General features: G+C 29.7%; 4 protein-coding genes and 1 long non-coding RNA gene across 6 annotated transcripts; 2 read left to right on the top strand and 3 right to left on the bottom strand.

The window, feature by feature from the left end:
* Window positions 1-162: 162 nt before the first annotated feature.
* Window positions 163-2,136, bottom strand: LOC107999348 (ribosome biogenesis regulatory protein homolog). Of its 2 annotated transcripts, none has more exons than XM_017059110.3 (6): window positions 1,995-2,136; window positions 1,443-1,604; window positions 1,112-1,370; window positions 729-1,030; window positions 478-651; window positions 163-407 (listed from the first exon to the last, which is right to left on the bottom strand). In XM_017059110.3, exons 2-6 carry the CDS (start codon window positions 1,598-1,600, stop codon window positions 278-280), a joined length of 1,023 nt encoding a protein of 340 aa, XP_016914599.1. In that variant the 5' UTR covers window positions 1,601-1,604; window positions 1,995-2,136; the 3' UTR covers window positions 163-277. The 2 variants fall into 2 exon arrangements, with proteins under 2 accessions (XP_016914599.1, XP_028523237.1); XM_028667436.2 differs by lacking the exon at window positions 1,995-2,136 and adding an exon at window positions 1,792-1,932.
* Window positions 2,064-3,072, top strand: LOC107999349 (DNA-directed RNA polymerase III subunit RPC8). Its single transcript, XM_017059112.3, has 5 exons — window positions 2,064-2,197; window positions 2,276-2,459; window positions 2,533-2,673; window positions 2,740-2,861; window positions 2,973-3,072. Exons 1-5 carry the CDS (start codon window positions 2,087-2,089, stop codon window positions 3,024-3,026), a joined length of 612 nt encoding a protein of 203 aa, XP_016914601.1. The 5' UTR covers window positions 2,064-2,086; the 3' UTR covers window positions 3,027-3,072.
* Window positions 3,042-14,065, bottom strand: LOC107999346 (F-box/LRR-repeat protein 16). The gene is made up of 7 exons (XM_017059108.3): window positions 12,766-14,065; window positions 9,235-9,593; window positions 7,954-8,247; window positions 6,985-7,276; window positions 6,059-6,254; window positions 5,086-5,234; window positions 3,042-4,846 (listed from the first exon to the last, which is right to left on the bottom strand). The coding sequence occupies exons 1-7, from the start codon at window positions 12,860-12,862 to the stop codon at window positions 4,698-4,700; spliced, it is 1,536 nt and encodes a 511-aa protein (XP_016914597.1). The 5' UTR covers window positions 12,863-14,065; the 3' UTR covers window positions 3,042-4,697.
* On the top strand, window positions 8,084-14,810 carry LOC133666444 (uncharacterized). Its single transcript, XR_009830619.1, has 2 exons — window positions 8,084-8,222; window positions 14,232-14,810. It is a non-coding gene; the product is annotated as an uncharacterized LOC133666444 (long non-coding RNA).
* LOC107999347 (actin-related protein 2/3 complex subunit 1A-A) lies at window positions 14,190-16,391 on the bottom strand. Its single transcript, XM_017059109.3, has 6 exons — window positions 15,771-16,391; window positions 15,441-15,701; window positions 15,085-15,375; window positions 14,819-14,997; window positions 14,446-14,715; window positions 14,190-14,353 (listed from the first exon to the last, which is right to left on the bottom strand). Exons 1-6 carry the CDS (start codon window positions 15,835-15,837, stop codon window positions 14,315-14,317), a joined length of 1,107 nt encoding a protein of 368 aa, XP_016914598.1. The 5' UTR covers window positions 15,838-16,391; the 3' UTR covers window positions 14,190-14,314.
* Between the last annotated feature and the right edge of the window lie 102 nt (window positions 16,392-16,493).

Here is a 16,493-nt window from a genome sequence, read left to right on the forward strand (position 1 = left end):
TTTACATTTTTAATATGTGATCTTAATTATCTACAAATCATATATGATTTAAATATAAATATAAGTTCAACTTATTTATTTTGAATCAATATTAAAATTTTTCTTTTAAAACTTCGAAAATATAATTACTTAAAAGGAAATTACAAAATTTTAAACACAAAATTTTTTATATGAATAACATTTATTTCACTATTATATATTTATTATATATTTATCATATATTATAGATTATTAGGATAATTGAAATTTAAACAAATAAATTTGAATATTTATTCTTTTATCTTCGTTTTCTACCTCCAACTTTAAGTCTCATATTTCGTTGACCTTTACCTGCTTTTGGTTTTTTTGCTCCCTTGGCTTTTGTTCCTTTTTTATTTTTTTTATTATCTGCTTTAACTGGTTTTGTTCTAAAAATTAAATATATTTGATTATGTGTTTCTTATATTAATTAATTTTGTAAAGAATATAAAAACATACTTTGGTACAGAAAAGTCTTCACAAAGAATTTTAGTATTACTCTTCAAAATACTGTCTGCCAGATTAGTATTCCGTTTTTTTTCTTCTTGTAAATTTTTAGGAATTTCTTCAGCTTTTCTTTTCATACCTGGAACTTGTTTGGCAATTCCTTTTGCATCTTTTTCTTTTGGTAACCTAATATCACATATTAAATATATGTAAATATATAAATTTAATTTTATAATATTTTAATGATATAACATATAATATACCTATCTTGGAATTTTCCAAGAGATGCTGTTGATGTACGTGCAATAGTTACAGCTTGTGAAAGTTGCTGTGAATCAGAAAAATGTTCTTTAGTAGGAAGTCCTACTTTAGGAATCTTTATATTTTTTGTCTTAGCAATATTATGTAATCTCTGTAATTCATTCTTAGACTTTCTTTCTTCTTTAGCTATCTTTGCAGCTGTAAATGGATCTTCCATGGCTTTACCTTCATCATTAACTTCTACCAACCATTCTTTCTGTTCTATGGCTTTACTACGTTTATAACCAAATGTAGGTATCCATTTCTATAAAAGTATCAAAATAAAATGAATATTTATTTATATATCAATAAACTAATTTTAATATAAATAAAATCAGTTATTTACTTGTAATACTTCATCCCATTTAAGTTTAGATTTACTTTTTTTTTTAGATTTAATACCTTTTTCTTTAGCAAATTGTTGCCATTTTGTTAAAGGTTTAGGTTTTGGAATTTGACGAGATCTTGGTAATATAAATTTTTGTTTAGGTAATTTTGCTACTATTACTTCATCAATACGTTCTGTTGGAAGTTCCCAAATTTTATTAATCAATATTTGCACATTATCTCTTGTTAAACTTTTTAAATATTCTTCAGGCTGTGACCTATAAAAAATAAGCTAATTAAAAATATATATAAATCATTCCAAAATAAAGTATATTATAAGAAAAAATTACTTTATTGCTTTTAAGTCCAAATTGTTGTAATCTGATGCCAAAAGAGTTCCTAAATCTGTTTCAACTTCTATATCTTTATTTACTATTGTAGTTCGGGTATCTTTCTCTTCTGTATTATTTTCTAGAATTGAATTAACAATATCTTTGCTATCCATCATTTCTCTGTTAAAAAAAATCTTTTTTAAAAAATACGAATAATATTCTTAAATATTTATAATGTAAACAAACAATTTTCGTTTTTTAATATTACAATATATATGTATATGTTTATATATATATATATATATTATATATATATACAATATATAATATTACAATATATATGTATATGTTTATATATATGTATTACATTTTTATATTATTATATTTCAAATATTCATATGATAAAATATTGAATAGAATCTAAAATATTTGTTTTTGTTTCATACTTAAATGTCTTAAAGCACGTGTATTAGAGGTTATATTGACAATAATGCAGTTTTCTTCGTTGCACATTACATTCGATACGAAAACGTGCAATATTTTTGATAGATTATATTCATCTATACTTACATTCCTATATTTGTCAATATAGATATATGAGAGTGAATTAATACAATAAATATTAATTATTTTAAAACTATTTGTTGTTTTATAATAGACCAATGTTTGTTCTTGCGGAATTGAAAGATACGGTTAGGATTCCACCAGTGGAATTCAAGCAAAAATTGAACGATGCTATTACAGATGAACTTAATAGAAAATTAGCTAATAAGGTAAAATATTATAATTTATTTAAATTTTATGATATAATTTTATTAATAAAATCAAAATTATTAATTTATTTATTAAAGGTTTATCTTAATGTTGGTCTTTGTATCGCTCTTCATGACATTACGAAAATTGAAGAATCATATATTTTTCCTGGCGATGGTGCATCTCATACCAAAGTAATATTTCGTTATATTGTATTCCGTCCATTTATGGAGGAAATATTAATAGGAAAAATACGTAGTTGTAGCATTGATGGTGTTCATGGTAATATTTACATATAATATTATTATTTATATTTCAATTTATATTTTGTTTACCATTAAATTTTTGTTTACAGTAACATTAGGATTTTTTGAAGATATTGTGATTCCACCTCACAAATTGCAACATCCATCAAGATTTGATCAAATGGAACAAGCATGGGTATGGGAATATGATACTGGAGATGGCGAAAAACATGATTTATTTATGGATGCAGGTAAATTATTTTAATTTCAATTATATAAAATAAAAATATATACATTGATTCATGCATAAATTTTAGGAGAAATTATACGATTCAGAGTAGTAAGCGAAACATTTACAGAAGCCTTACCTACAGGACCAAATATATCTGGGGAGACTGAAACATCAGAAGCTAAAAATATATCTCCATATACTTTGGGAGTATGTATTTTTACTTTAGAAATATTATGAAAATATTGATCATCGATATGATCATATAAAATGATTTGATTTTGATTTAAAACTAATGATTATTTTAATTCTATATTCTAGGGTGCTATTGATGAACCAGGTCTTGGATTGCTTACATGGTGGGAAAATACTTAAGAATACAAAAATAAATTCAGATCAATAAATTTTTATTCACAGCACATTCCATCATGTTATTATATATCACTCTTATAAGTTATATTCGTGATTCGAACCTCATGCAACCAGATCTCAGATAGAATTTCGACTGTGCGAATATTTATATAATTAGTTTTGATTGGTAACAGAATCATTAATTGTATATTTGTACAGTATATACAAAGACTTTATGTGCTAAACATGTTAATAACACGCAAAAAATAATTTCAGTTTGATAAAAGTCAAGGTCATGTTGAATTGTTACACAGAAATTATTTGGTAGTGCAAGTCTCAACATAAAAAATATTGCACTTATTTAATTACAATAGTGGCGAATAATTCCCTTCTGACATCTTATGTGCTGACATGGAATAGATGCATAGTATTTGTCTGACACTGATTCATTTTAAATAACCATCGAAATAGATAAACACGTAAAACACGTTTTTTTTTTTTCTATATTGCGATATATTATTACATTTAATGAAAAAACATTTGAAAACTTAGCTAGATGTAAGCCTTAAATGTAGGAAACATTAACATTATTTGACAGCAGAATATACATAGGTAAAATATAAGTTAAAAATTTTTTTTTTTTCTAGACAATACATATATGTGCAATGATTTTTAACGTCTTTTTTCTCTTTTTTCTTTCATTCATTTATTTAGCAAATACATTGTCGAATAAATCAAAATTCGCAGAATAATGTTTGCAAAATTAAAATATTCATTAACGCGCAACCGGAATGTTTTTCTGATTTTTTTTTCTTTTCTTTTATTGTTGATTTTTTTTAATGATATTTCTAAAGTAGTAACTTGTTTTTTTTTTCAAAAAGCAATGCGACTAATGTTTTTTTTTTTTCAATAATCACGCACATTTGAACGTTGAAGCGGGTTAAACAACGCTCTAAACATAGTTGAAGTAGAATGATATACATATAATAAAAATTTATCACAGTTCTAACTGTTGAGTCTGTCGTCTCATCGGATAATCTCTACGTTCTTTTATTTTTTTTTATCTTTTTTCTTCCTTTTAACAAGAATCTACTATAATTAAACTGTCTCTTCGTTTGTTTTTTTCTTTATTCTCTATTATCAAGCGGGGACTTGTGTAAAAGTCTGTACAGATTATCGAGTTACCGAGAGGCGCATATGTTTTTGCATTTTTTTTTTTTCATATCTTTTTTCAAACATTTTTAAAACGAAAAAAAAACAAAAAACAAAAATAACAAAACGAATCGAACCGTACAATTCGATCTAAAGTTCTAAACATCGGCGAGAAAGGAGTGCGATTCATATAGGAGCTCTGGTGTATTAAAAATGTCTACATGCTATCTTAGTTTTAACATTTGCATGTTTTTAAAGGCTAGTGTTTCTTTTTTTCTTTTTTTTTTTTATACCCTTTATCGTTACAAGAGAGAACAATAATATGCGGTAGTGTTCAAGTTTGGACGTCAATTGCTTCTTTTTTATATCTGCATTCGCATCAGCTCCTCTTATACATAAATACAATCGTCGTATCCTTGTCTAAGTATTGCTTTACATAAAACATTTTTTTGCCATCACATTCTATAGAAATAGAAACTTATCTGAATTGGAACGCAAAGGTATTACTAGGATTGTTGCCTGTTGTTTCTACTGTAGCATAATTTATTCGATGATTAGGCAGCGGGGCAGATGTTCACGCAAATAATCGAATAATTCCTGAGATGTTCCCGGACAATTGGTTAGCTCTAACTCGTGTAAATGTCGAAGTTGAATCAAACTGGATAATCCGCTACTTGTGAGCAATGGACAGCCTGTGGAAAATTTATATTTTTTAACATTTTGTTCTATATTATTTATTTATATATATGTAATTCTAAATAAATTTTTAAAAAATATTTTTCTTTTTGGTTCTTTTTATAATTTAATGTAAGATCATTGATTGTTCATTTTTTAAAGAAAAGGTTCATATTATAAATTTTGATGTACAATATATGTACAATATATGTACAATATAATGCATCATATAGGGTAAGTCTTAGTTTGATCTTACCTGCTACAGAGAGTACTTGTAAGGATTTCATGCCGCACAAGTGCTGAAGTCCAAAGTCTCTAAGCAGAATACACCATCTCAAGAACAATGCGCTCAATGATCCCATTGTGGAAATGTAGCCCACGCCTATGTCTGTGATGTGCACACATCTATATGAAGAGAAGAAAAGAAGAATTTAATAAACTATTCATCTTTGAATTTCTCCTTAAATATAGAATTTTTAAATTTTTCTATTTTTGTTTCTTTTTGATTTTTTCCTATTATAACTCCTATTTTAACTCAATTTCTAAATATCATATATCTTTTAGAGATTTATCGCATAATTATAAAAGATATATTATTATATAAAATAAACTCATAATATCTTTATTAATACAGAAATTAATTAATATAAGATTTTTCTTTTATCCAATTATTCAAAATACAGTTTCGTTTTGTCAATCAATTTAAAATATATAATATGTTGATATGTATATGAAAAAAATGGTTGAAGTCAAATTGTCTGGTTCCAAGTTTATCTTGAGAATGATTCATATATATGTATCATTTGTACATATAAATATATATTTCAAATAAAAACAATTAAATGCTATTTTTTACATTAAATTCAGTTGTATTATATTAAATTAATTTTACAAATAAACTTTTTTTATAATTGCATTAAATACAATCGTATATTATTTAACATGCACAAACATATATAAATTTGAATACTGCTTATAGGAAATACTGTCTTTAAACATCTGAATGCGTTTACAATCGCTGATTCATCCTGGCATTGCATAATAGTTGATCGTAAATAGAAACGCTCGTTAACGTGTTCAGTATTTAGAACATGAATGGATCGTACGGATTCACCATGATCTAAACACACTACGATGGTGGATCACGCTACGATTTCTCTAACACGATTTAAAAAAGAGCAATGCAAAGAAATAAAACGGTTGTTTGTCCTCTTATTATCAATTCTCACCTGTCTAAGGTAAGCTCCTCTAAGTGATTCAAATCACAGGCGATATACTCTAAGGCGGCATCGGTGATTCTCGAGCACCAGCTCAGATCCAATGAACGAAGCCTAGACAAGTTTTCTGCTATCAATTCGACACCGTCATCCGTTACTTTGCTGCATCCGGACAACGATAGGACAGTCAGATTGGGCAAGGAATGTACTGGAATACAAAACGAAAAAAATAAATGGTTCATTTTCTTAGTTACGTCTTGTTCTTTTTTTTTCTTTCTTTCTTTCTTTCTTTTTTAGACCAATACGAAAGCTATCGTATAAATAACGACAATCGGTCGTTGTCCTCGAATTGTCTATGTTTTACTCATCTAGGAGCGTGAGTCTGAACTGTTGGTGACAGCATGAAAGCTAAATAAAGCGGTTTCTTAATTCTAAATTTATAATGGTTGGATGCGTGGACCACTTATCTTAATTTCATACTATCGTCATCATGAATTATCTCTACCTGGATCCTGGGAGAACGGTGTCGTAACTGTCCTGCTTTTCCGCATCTTGAATAATCGTCCACATATCTTTCCAAATTATATTGTACAACGAATATTGTAACATATTATCATAACAATTATTATCATAATAAAAGTCAATATTAATAAAATAGTAGGAACAATCCGGATTCGATATTGTTGAATTCGAGAACTTTTATGTGACATTTTGAACGTCTAATTAATTTTCGTCCACTTAGATGGAGGTGTGCAGCTATCCAAAATATCGAGGAGATCTTAAACAACTCTTTCTCTGAATATATATATAGATCATTGCTTATTCTCTAGACATTTCACGGTCAACAGCTCTAATCCATAACATGCATTTCTTTACAGATTTCTCATCTACAGATATTAAATTGAGTTAATTAAAAATTAAAAAGAACGATTCCTTACCAATATTGACTATACCATGGTTAGTGAGTTCCCAACAGGATTGCAGCCTGAGGATGCTAAGGGAGCTACTCTGGGTTGCGTGAAAATATCCAAGGGCGGCGTCGGTTACATGATAAGCTTGCAACGAGAACTCGTAGAGACTCGGCAGTAATTGAGCGACAGCACCGACGGCTTCATCAGCCACGTTGATACAATCCGACAAGGAGAGCGATACTATTCTAGGTGTTAAACAAGTCCACAAGCCGGCTTCCGTTATTTCGTTGCAACCTGCTAGTTCAAGCTCGAACAACGCCTGAAAATGTGGAAAAAAAAATTAGATATGGTATGGTAAAAATTTTGAGGGAGGAGAAGTATCTGTAAGAAAAATATTCTGTTAAAGTTGTTTGCAAATGGTAGTTTTAATTTTTAATAATCATAATCTAATTAATACGTGATGTAAATAATATATAAAGAATAATATTTAGTTATATAACATTTAATTTCTTGAAAACAAAATTTTAAATATTTCATTTTTCCTTTTCGATTTATTTTTGTAGAATCATTTCCTATTTGATTGATATCTTGAGTCACCCTATATAGAAAACTTACGAGAAACTAAAAATAAAAGTCGATAAAAAGTTAAAAAAAAAAAGGTAATACGGTGAAAAAAATTTTTTTTCAAGGTCATAAAATTATGGAACACAAAATATCCAATGATAATGATAACTTTATCCAATGATTCATATCTTGAAAATTCATTTTTAATTCTAATTGTTTAAATTGAGATCAAACTTTTCATATCTTTCTTTTTAAATTGTCGTCTTTTCTTAAGAAAATTTATTCAATTGATTAAACATTACATCGATAAAATCTTTTCGCTATTTTATCTTTTATCTGGAATCAAAAGATAAGTGATATTTTGTGAATGAAATATATTACGTATTTCTTCGAATTTAATTTAAACTCTCTAATTTAATTTATATTACGTACTTGTAAATGATCTAAGAGAGCTTCTAGTCCCCTGTCAGTCACCGCGCAACATCTCAACGATAACGAGTGAATATTTCTTTGCGCTAATGGAAACCCGTGCGTCAGTTCCGGGATATCCTCGTCCGATGCTCCGAGAAGAACCAACGAATGAAATCCTCTTCTAACTAAGGAGGCGTAGAGTCGCGTGCGTGAAGTAGAAGGCATGGCACGTACTTCACGGCATCTTACTACGGGTACCAAACCTGCCCAAAGTCGAGGCCGCGCGTAAAGTATGTCTCTCCATCTTAAGCACACCTGTATATATTATCGTACGATTAAATTTTTGTTTTATTTTCGGAAAAGAAATTTCAATGTAATATATAAAAAAAAAGTTATTAATAACAAATAGTAATCTAATGATCATTATGATATGATATCAATAATCTTTAAAAAAATATTTAAATATTTAAATATTATATATATTAAATTTTTTTGAATTCTTTTTTTATTTCGAATTCCTCGAATGTATCCTGCAATCGTATATCGTATATTTGATCATCATCTTTGTTTGATATAAAAAGCTTTCTAATGCCAGTATCTATTAGTTTTTAAATTGTAAATCAGTAATAATTTTGCATAAATTGGAAATTTATGCGAATCCACGATTAAGATGTGAAGCCAACTGACGATTACTGCCAAAGAAATATGTCGGTTGACAAAGCATCTTACAAGACTCTCTTAATCACAAGTGATTTATTTTACGATCAAGAAGAATCTTACGTGCTCAACAAGACAACTATTGTCTAATCCATATTGTAAATCCTATCTTCAATTCCGCGAAATACTAAGAATATCAAATGTTCCATTCCTTTCAACAAATTTTTATCGAGCGGAAGAAAATATTTCTTTTTTTATTAATCGCATTATAAATAGGTTAAAAATATTATAACAATTCCATTTTCATCCTATTTGTAAAAAATATCTATTAAATTTTCTTAAATCAATCTTAGCCAAATTAAGAATTCTACAATAATTAATATATTTTCCCGATTCAATCATGATTTTTCTTTACAAAAATATCATAAAAAACGAAGAAAAAAAAATTGCATAAACTTTTATTTAAATTATAATTAAGCGCAAACATTATTTCTCACTCAATTATTCTGTCAAAAAAAAAATTTTCACCTCTCTCTCTCTCTCTTTCTTTCTGGGAATGGAACATGTTGACACGTTTAAAGAAAAAGGAAAAACGAATTACGATTACGCATCCGTAAGTTTGATTAATCATTCGATCGTTGGCACCTGAGCCAAAATCCTCCTCTCGATGGCGGAGAAGTATAGAAAGAATTTGCTGAGGAAATGATCATCTTGCATCAGCTGATCCCACGTGGTAGGCGCGATGTATCCACCCGTCCCACCACTCGCCAGAGGCACGTTCTTCCCTCGATTCCTCGATATCCTCGCCCTGCTTGGTGTACCGATGTTGCTCAACCCCTTGTTATTCGCCGATGGCATGTTACTCATCGACGTTGGCACGCTTCTGCTCGGCTTTTCCGGGGTTGCGTTCGCATTGTTCGCGCTCTGCAAATTCGTATACGGAACTCCTCCGCTACCGCAGAACACGTGCGTAACGCGTTCCATGACGCTCGCCTTTCCCCCACCTGAAACATTCCGTCCGTTTATTTTAAACGTCCGTTTTCTCCATTTTTCCCTTCCTTTTTATTTTATATTCTTATGCAAAGGAATGGAGCCAAAATGGAGTTAAATAATATAATGTACGTTTTTTCAAAATTGGACAACGAGAGTTTTCTAATTAAGCTAAGTAATTCGAACAGTGTTACATATACAGTTTTCTCTATACGTGTATTCTCTTCTCTTGTTAAGAGAACTTCCTTAATTAATTCTGCGAAAAAATGCATTTAAGTGCAGTTTTTTTTTTCTTGAAGATGATAATTGTACTATCCGTGTTAGTTTAATAACGCTCACTAACAGCTCTTGGAACCGATGCGCGAAAGTTTTAACGTATATCTGTGCAACGATTTCTGAATTGCGAACGTATATGTTATATGTAATTTGTTTGAAACGATGAAATATTGATTGAGCAAAATAGTGGAAAAAAAAAAAAAAAGGAAAAAAGATTCGAAAAATTTTTCGATGTTAAATTCATCCGAAATAATATTTATTTTTTCCCGATGGTAAATACTCGTAATCAAATACTTAATATGGAAATATCCACGAACACGTGAATACCCTCGATGTATATCGAATTTAAATATATCCTTTCATCGACGTTTAATAATTATCGATTTATGGAATATAAATAGAATAATTTATGCAAATTTCTTATTAAAACATCCATGTTGTTCAAATAATGTTGTCTCTTAATACACAATTTATAAATTTAATTAAATCACGATTACCGATTGAAAGAAAAAAAAAAAATTCCATGCAATATTACATTGGCGAGCTTGTCTTTAAAAGCGTTTCTGCAAAGGTAAACTCGCTGCGAAGATGCAGCAGTTATTTTCGTTTTATTTTCGAACAGTATGTCCTATTTGGCTCTGGGTACGTCTCTATTTCCTGTCTCTATCTCTTTATCGTATGACGAACATTTTTTTTTTTTTTTTTTTGCGAATCCATTAAATCAGATTCTACTCTCTGTTGGGGAATTTATTTGTTCAAAACTAGAAATATATTTCAAAATACATTATTCTACGTTTCTTACTTTTGTTGTTGAAGTAACAATTATTCTATTGATGTTCGATAATTGGCTCTTGAAATTGTGACTCAGAATTGTGAGCAGAATTCATCGTAGCGTAACAATGATTTTCTAAAATGCTACGACATTTCAAATTTCATCGCCTGTATTGATCAGTTCTTCGAACAACCTATTTTTAAATTTAGATACAAATAAATAAATAATATATAAAAAATAATTTTCAACAATTTTGTTGATAATTTCTTAAAGGGAATGAAGAAAATTAATTCAACGTTACGTTTTTTTTTTTATTATTTAACTGCAATTTATTTTCTCGCAACATTGAAAAATCAACGTGAAAACGCGCGTAAAAATAGATTATTTTCAGCTCTACGTTTTGACGAACTATGATTGTCGGTCGTTTGAGGCGAATTCAGCACGAATGATTAATCGTCCCAGAGGAAAATTTTGACCAATCATAGGCGACTTTATTAATCGTATGAGATTAACAAGAAATCACATGCTATGGTGATTGCAAGCGTTAAAATAAATCTATACGTCACAATTTTTCCATCGAAACGTGTTCTTTTGTTTCTCCGATTCTCGTTCAAATACTCGATACTCGACCTTTCCTCGGATGCGACAAATTATCGATATATCGATATTTCTGACCCGTGAATCGTAACAGACTGACACGATATTACTCACGGTAATTAATAGTGGTTAAAGTAAAAATAAATTCATGCTACGTTGAAAATGATTAAATGCAACAATGTTTCATTGATTGTAGTCTACGATTGCAACTTTGGATTCTAATTTAGAATTTTTTATATAACAGGCATATTTTTTTTATGATAAAATTGATTAAGATTAATCATGATGGATTTCAGAGCATTTATTTCTTATCACAAACTGATATTAATAAATTGACAATTTATACATTGTAAAATTGTATTATTTATTTTTAATATTTTAACTCGAGTATAATTATAAAATTTATAAAATTTACTTGTAAAAGTTTGTTTATATAATTCTTTTTACAAGAGATTTTATATTAATATTTTTATTTTTGCTTATCTTGTAATTTATAATGATAAGATTGTATAAAAAATTCAAGAAATTTTTTTGATAATATTAATTTGATCAAGAAGAGTGTTTAACTCAACCTTTAAATAAAGTTTAAAATTATGTTCATTAAGAAAAATCGACAAACTTGAGCAAACTGAATTATACGCGGAATTTTTTCGAGAAAATTTTATAAATTAATTTTTTAAATTTTTTAAACAAAAAATTCATTACGAAAATGATCAGTTTGGTTTCTACATTTCCATGTGCATGAGAACGAATGCTATCGATTCCATTGCAGTTCAGATTGCGTCTAAAGGTACATAATGGTTTTAAACGAGTATTTCGGATGAGAATCCGAAGGACAACACAGAGAAAGCGAAGTTCGGCTGATATTGCATAGTGGAGAATTAAGAAACGCGGGTTAAAGGAGCGGCTCGAGGTTGCGGTTTAACAGAAATCAATTCTTCATCTCGATTATGTAATAACGACTTAGGCAAAATTGTGAATTATCTTTTCTTATTTCGATGATCGTTTGAAATTTCGATACAATTAAGCAACGAGGAAGAGGAAAAACGATTGATTAACGTGTGATTTTTGTGTTGAAACATTATTTTAAAAAAATTCGATTGAAACAATTCGACAATTATAAATTATTTTTCAAGATTCCAAATTATTATCAATTAAAATTGTCAATCTTAAATTATTCAAAGTATTCATTATTCAAGTAAAGAAGATTATTTGCTCAAAGAATAAAATGAACTGCAGAGATGAGATAAGGGGAAATAATTAAAGAATTATTTAATAAATTCTTATTGGTTTTAAAGTTTGATGAAATATTGAGGATCGAATATATTAATATAATTAATATATTGCCCTTTGATTTTGTTTTTTTTTTATTTTTTTTGTATTTAATCTTATCTAAAATGCAAATAAATAAATAAATAAATAACGAATATAAAATATCTTTAAAAAATATATTTTAAAAAATTTTAAAAATCGAAACCACTCTTTTAATTTAATTCATTTTCCTTAAATACATATAAGATAGGAATTAAAAATTTACTAACCATGATGTTTAGATGCTCTCAACCCCAGACCGTTAATTCTCTTGGTTAACTCGGCGCTGGCTCTTTCGACGACCCCCTGCGCTGATATTGAAGACATTTCTCAAGAAGCGAGGACGCACTTTCTTTGCTCAGCCACAATTTGTAGTCAAGACGAATAGGGATGCGTGTGGTCGTGATTGAAGCGTTTCATATTCGACGAACAACACACGGACAAAACTCAATCTTTCGGGTTTACACCAGTTCTTTCACCACCTTTCCGCTTTTTATGCTTGTTTCGTCCACTTGCGTTCGCAAGTCACCTGTATACACGACAATTGCGAGATCTTCAAGTGCATGGGTTCGATCGGTAATCCCATGAAAGACGTTCGATCATAATTCTGAACGGTCTTCTCAAATTTATAGATTTTATCAACACGCGTAATGAGAAAAACGAACGCAACCCTTCATCGCACGCGGCGAATCGATGATGGAACGTTTTACTGGAAGGATCTATTTTAATCGACAATCGCGCGAACCGTTCGACGAAAAATGTATATACCAGAATAGGAAAAAGACGTGAACGTTTAAGATAAAAAAACTGAAATGGAAGAAAAAGGCTTAATGACGGATTAACGTCGCAAGATAAGATACAAATACACGTTCAAAAATATTCTTTGTGTAAAATGAACAAAATAATTTGCATCGTCCGTTGGTTACGAATTGAATTTATGAATAAACTTGATCACCTCACTGTAAACTGTGCGAACAATGGAATGTCTCTTCAAGACTAGTTACTGAATCGATAAGTATTATTGGCAGAGACGTTTCTATTGACGATGATCTCGTTCGTGTCTAATATATCTTCCCAGTACTCGTTGAAAGAATAGAACGCGTCACTGTGTCCGTTCTGTTCGTGGAGAACGGTGTGCATGATGCACACGATTTTTTTTACCGCGATGCTTCTCTTTCTTTCTATCTCTGTTTATGTGTCAGTCATGACACCGAACGGAAAACAAAGTTAAAAGGTGGAGCTGCTGCAACGGGCACGGTACATGGGGGTGGTTTGTGCGAGACTGAATCGATATTAGCGCTGAACTTGTCCGGCTGCCCCCCACTCGAGCTGCACGAGACTGTGTGGTTTCCAGGCGCGAACCAACTTTTTACGCCTGACAAACGGTGAACCGATGTACTTATCGTATTGTCTGAAACTATGTAAACCATTCATCGAATGGAAACAAGCATTGCGTCAATGGCAATAGTGCGTATCGCGCGAGATAAAGAAAGGATAGAGGGATATAACGAATTATACGATTCGATACGATTTAAATTGATAGAATTATGGATGCGAGGCAAAGGAATTATATTAATTCAACTTATACACGTGTCAACATGTATTTAGCTAAAAATATAATGTATTTTATGTAGGAATAATTGATATAATTATATTATTAATGAGAAATTGTATATTTCTTTTTTTTTTGTTTCAGATTTAACATTTATACATCTTTTCTTCGGATGTAATATCTTCCTTTGATTCCGTCTTCCTTCGATATAAAAAAAAGATTTTTATCTATGATATCTTGAGACCAGCAATGGAATTTTCCAGAAGCTAAATTAAACAATCGGATTAATTTGACAATATGTTTTTATCGATTATAAAAGAAAAAAAAGAGAAGATATAAATTAAATATTGAGGTTTACCTTAAGATCCCAAACTACCAATTGACCGTCTAAACCACTCGTGCTAAATTCGTTATCTGATACTTTGCGTACACAATTAATTGTGTTTTGATGAATACTATCCAAGGCATTGTCATTCGTATCAGTTCTCGCTTGGCGATCTAACGATTGAAATTTACGCATGGCAGACAAACCGGCAGCTTCTTTTTTTTGTGTATTATCTAGTTTTGATACAAAATATAGTTGACCATGGTCGTCTATGGAATATAACATAGGCATACAACTATGTCCCTAAAAAAGCCAATTAAATTATATTTAATGTTTATTGTAATATGTAATATAAAATTATCAAATTATTATTTATTAAATGTAAAAAAAAAATATAAGTAAGTACCACAGCAACAATGGAATTGGACCCCATCCATACACAACTTAAAAATGGTAAATGCTCCGTATACAATCGTATAACTGCATTTCCTTTAGTAGCATCTGCAATGCAAATCGATGAATTGTGTGCTACCCAACAAATTTTATTACCACAAGGACTAAATGCAACAGAGTGTATCCAACCTCCTAAATGCAAAAAAAAAAAAAAATTATTAACAAACATAATAAAAAGATTTTTACTAATGTTGTTAATAAAAAGATATTTTTTTTTACCTCCATTAGGAGTATTTTGGAATTCAGCAAGTAACGTTCCTAAAGTATTGCTATGACCCCAAGGACCATTACCAGGTGCATCTTCCATATCACTAATGAATGCACTAAATATACGAACTTTATAATCAGTGGACCCAGCAACTAGAACTTTATTGTCTGGATGCCAATCAACTGTAGTTACGGTGGATCTCAATGGGCGTTTTATATGCTTGCACTGCCACCAATTATTCTCAGACACAAAATAACAAACAGCTATTACTCTACCTCCAGATCCAACGGCAAATTTATTTTCTATAAAAAAGAAAATGGATTTTACACTTATTCAAATATAATTTGATAATTAATTAATATTATACCTAATGGAGACCATTTTACACAAGTTGCTGCTCGATTTATTCTTAAAAGAACCCATGCTGGATTCCATTTTCCATCTCCTTCTTGTGTCCAAACATATGCATTTTTATCCGCAGAACATGTTACTATTCGATTGGTATTTGGTGCCCAATCAATACCCATGACATGCATATCATGTTCTTGTAAGTTTTGTAACAATTTCCAACCGCTTGACGTTCGTTTGTAAACTTGAATTTCATTATTATTTGGACAGATTGCCACCTCTGTAAAAACATATCAAGACTGTTCATTTATTGGCAAAGGAATTGTGATGCATGAAATGAAAGTCAAACCTTTTCTATCTTTATTCCAAGCATGACAACTAATGGCATCAACACCTAAATTGTGAACCTCTGTCATTTTGCATTTAGTTTTGGCGTAAAATTCGATAAATATTATATCTATGAATCACCACACATAGAGACGGGTGCGGTCGCGTATTAATGTGTGGTGATCCTCCTATATTCGCCACTAGAGGGATGCACACCAAATACAATTCTCAAAATAATTCTCACTAATCATCTCTCACTATCACAATGTCTAATACATGAGCCTGTTAGAAAGAACTTCTAATGAGTTCACTAATAAGGCTTTAAACAAAATGCACTTTTTTTTTTTACTCTTCCTTTCCCTTCCTTTTCTTTTTTTCTCTTTTCCTTCTCTATCATTACAGAACTATACGCAAATTACTGGGTTTCGAGAAAACATACTTATAAAAAGTATGTCAGAAATTCGTGGACTCTGGTCAGTCAACACGAATTTCTTGAACTTATAATCAATAATATATCACACAATATTCATTATAAGTACACTGAATAGACAGTTCATCTACAAATAACGAATTATCATGACTCACTTTAAGCTACCAAGCTACGTTATTCCAGATAGGAAATAATATATGTTATTTTTTTATCAAAGCGACCTCTATTAAAATTTACTAGTAAATTTGAATTTTGAATTTAATAATGACATCATGTAAAAAATTATTTACACATTTTAAAATATTGTCTTTTGTA

Source organism: Apis cerana, linkage group LG7 (assembly GCF_029169275.1).
Source record: "Apis cerana isolate GH-2021 linkage group LG7, AcerK_1.0, whole genome shotgun sequence".
NCBI classification, from domain to species: Eukaryota; Metazoa; Arthropoda; class Insecta; order Hymenoptera; family Apidae; genus Apis; species Apis cerana.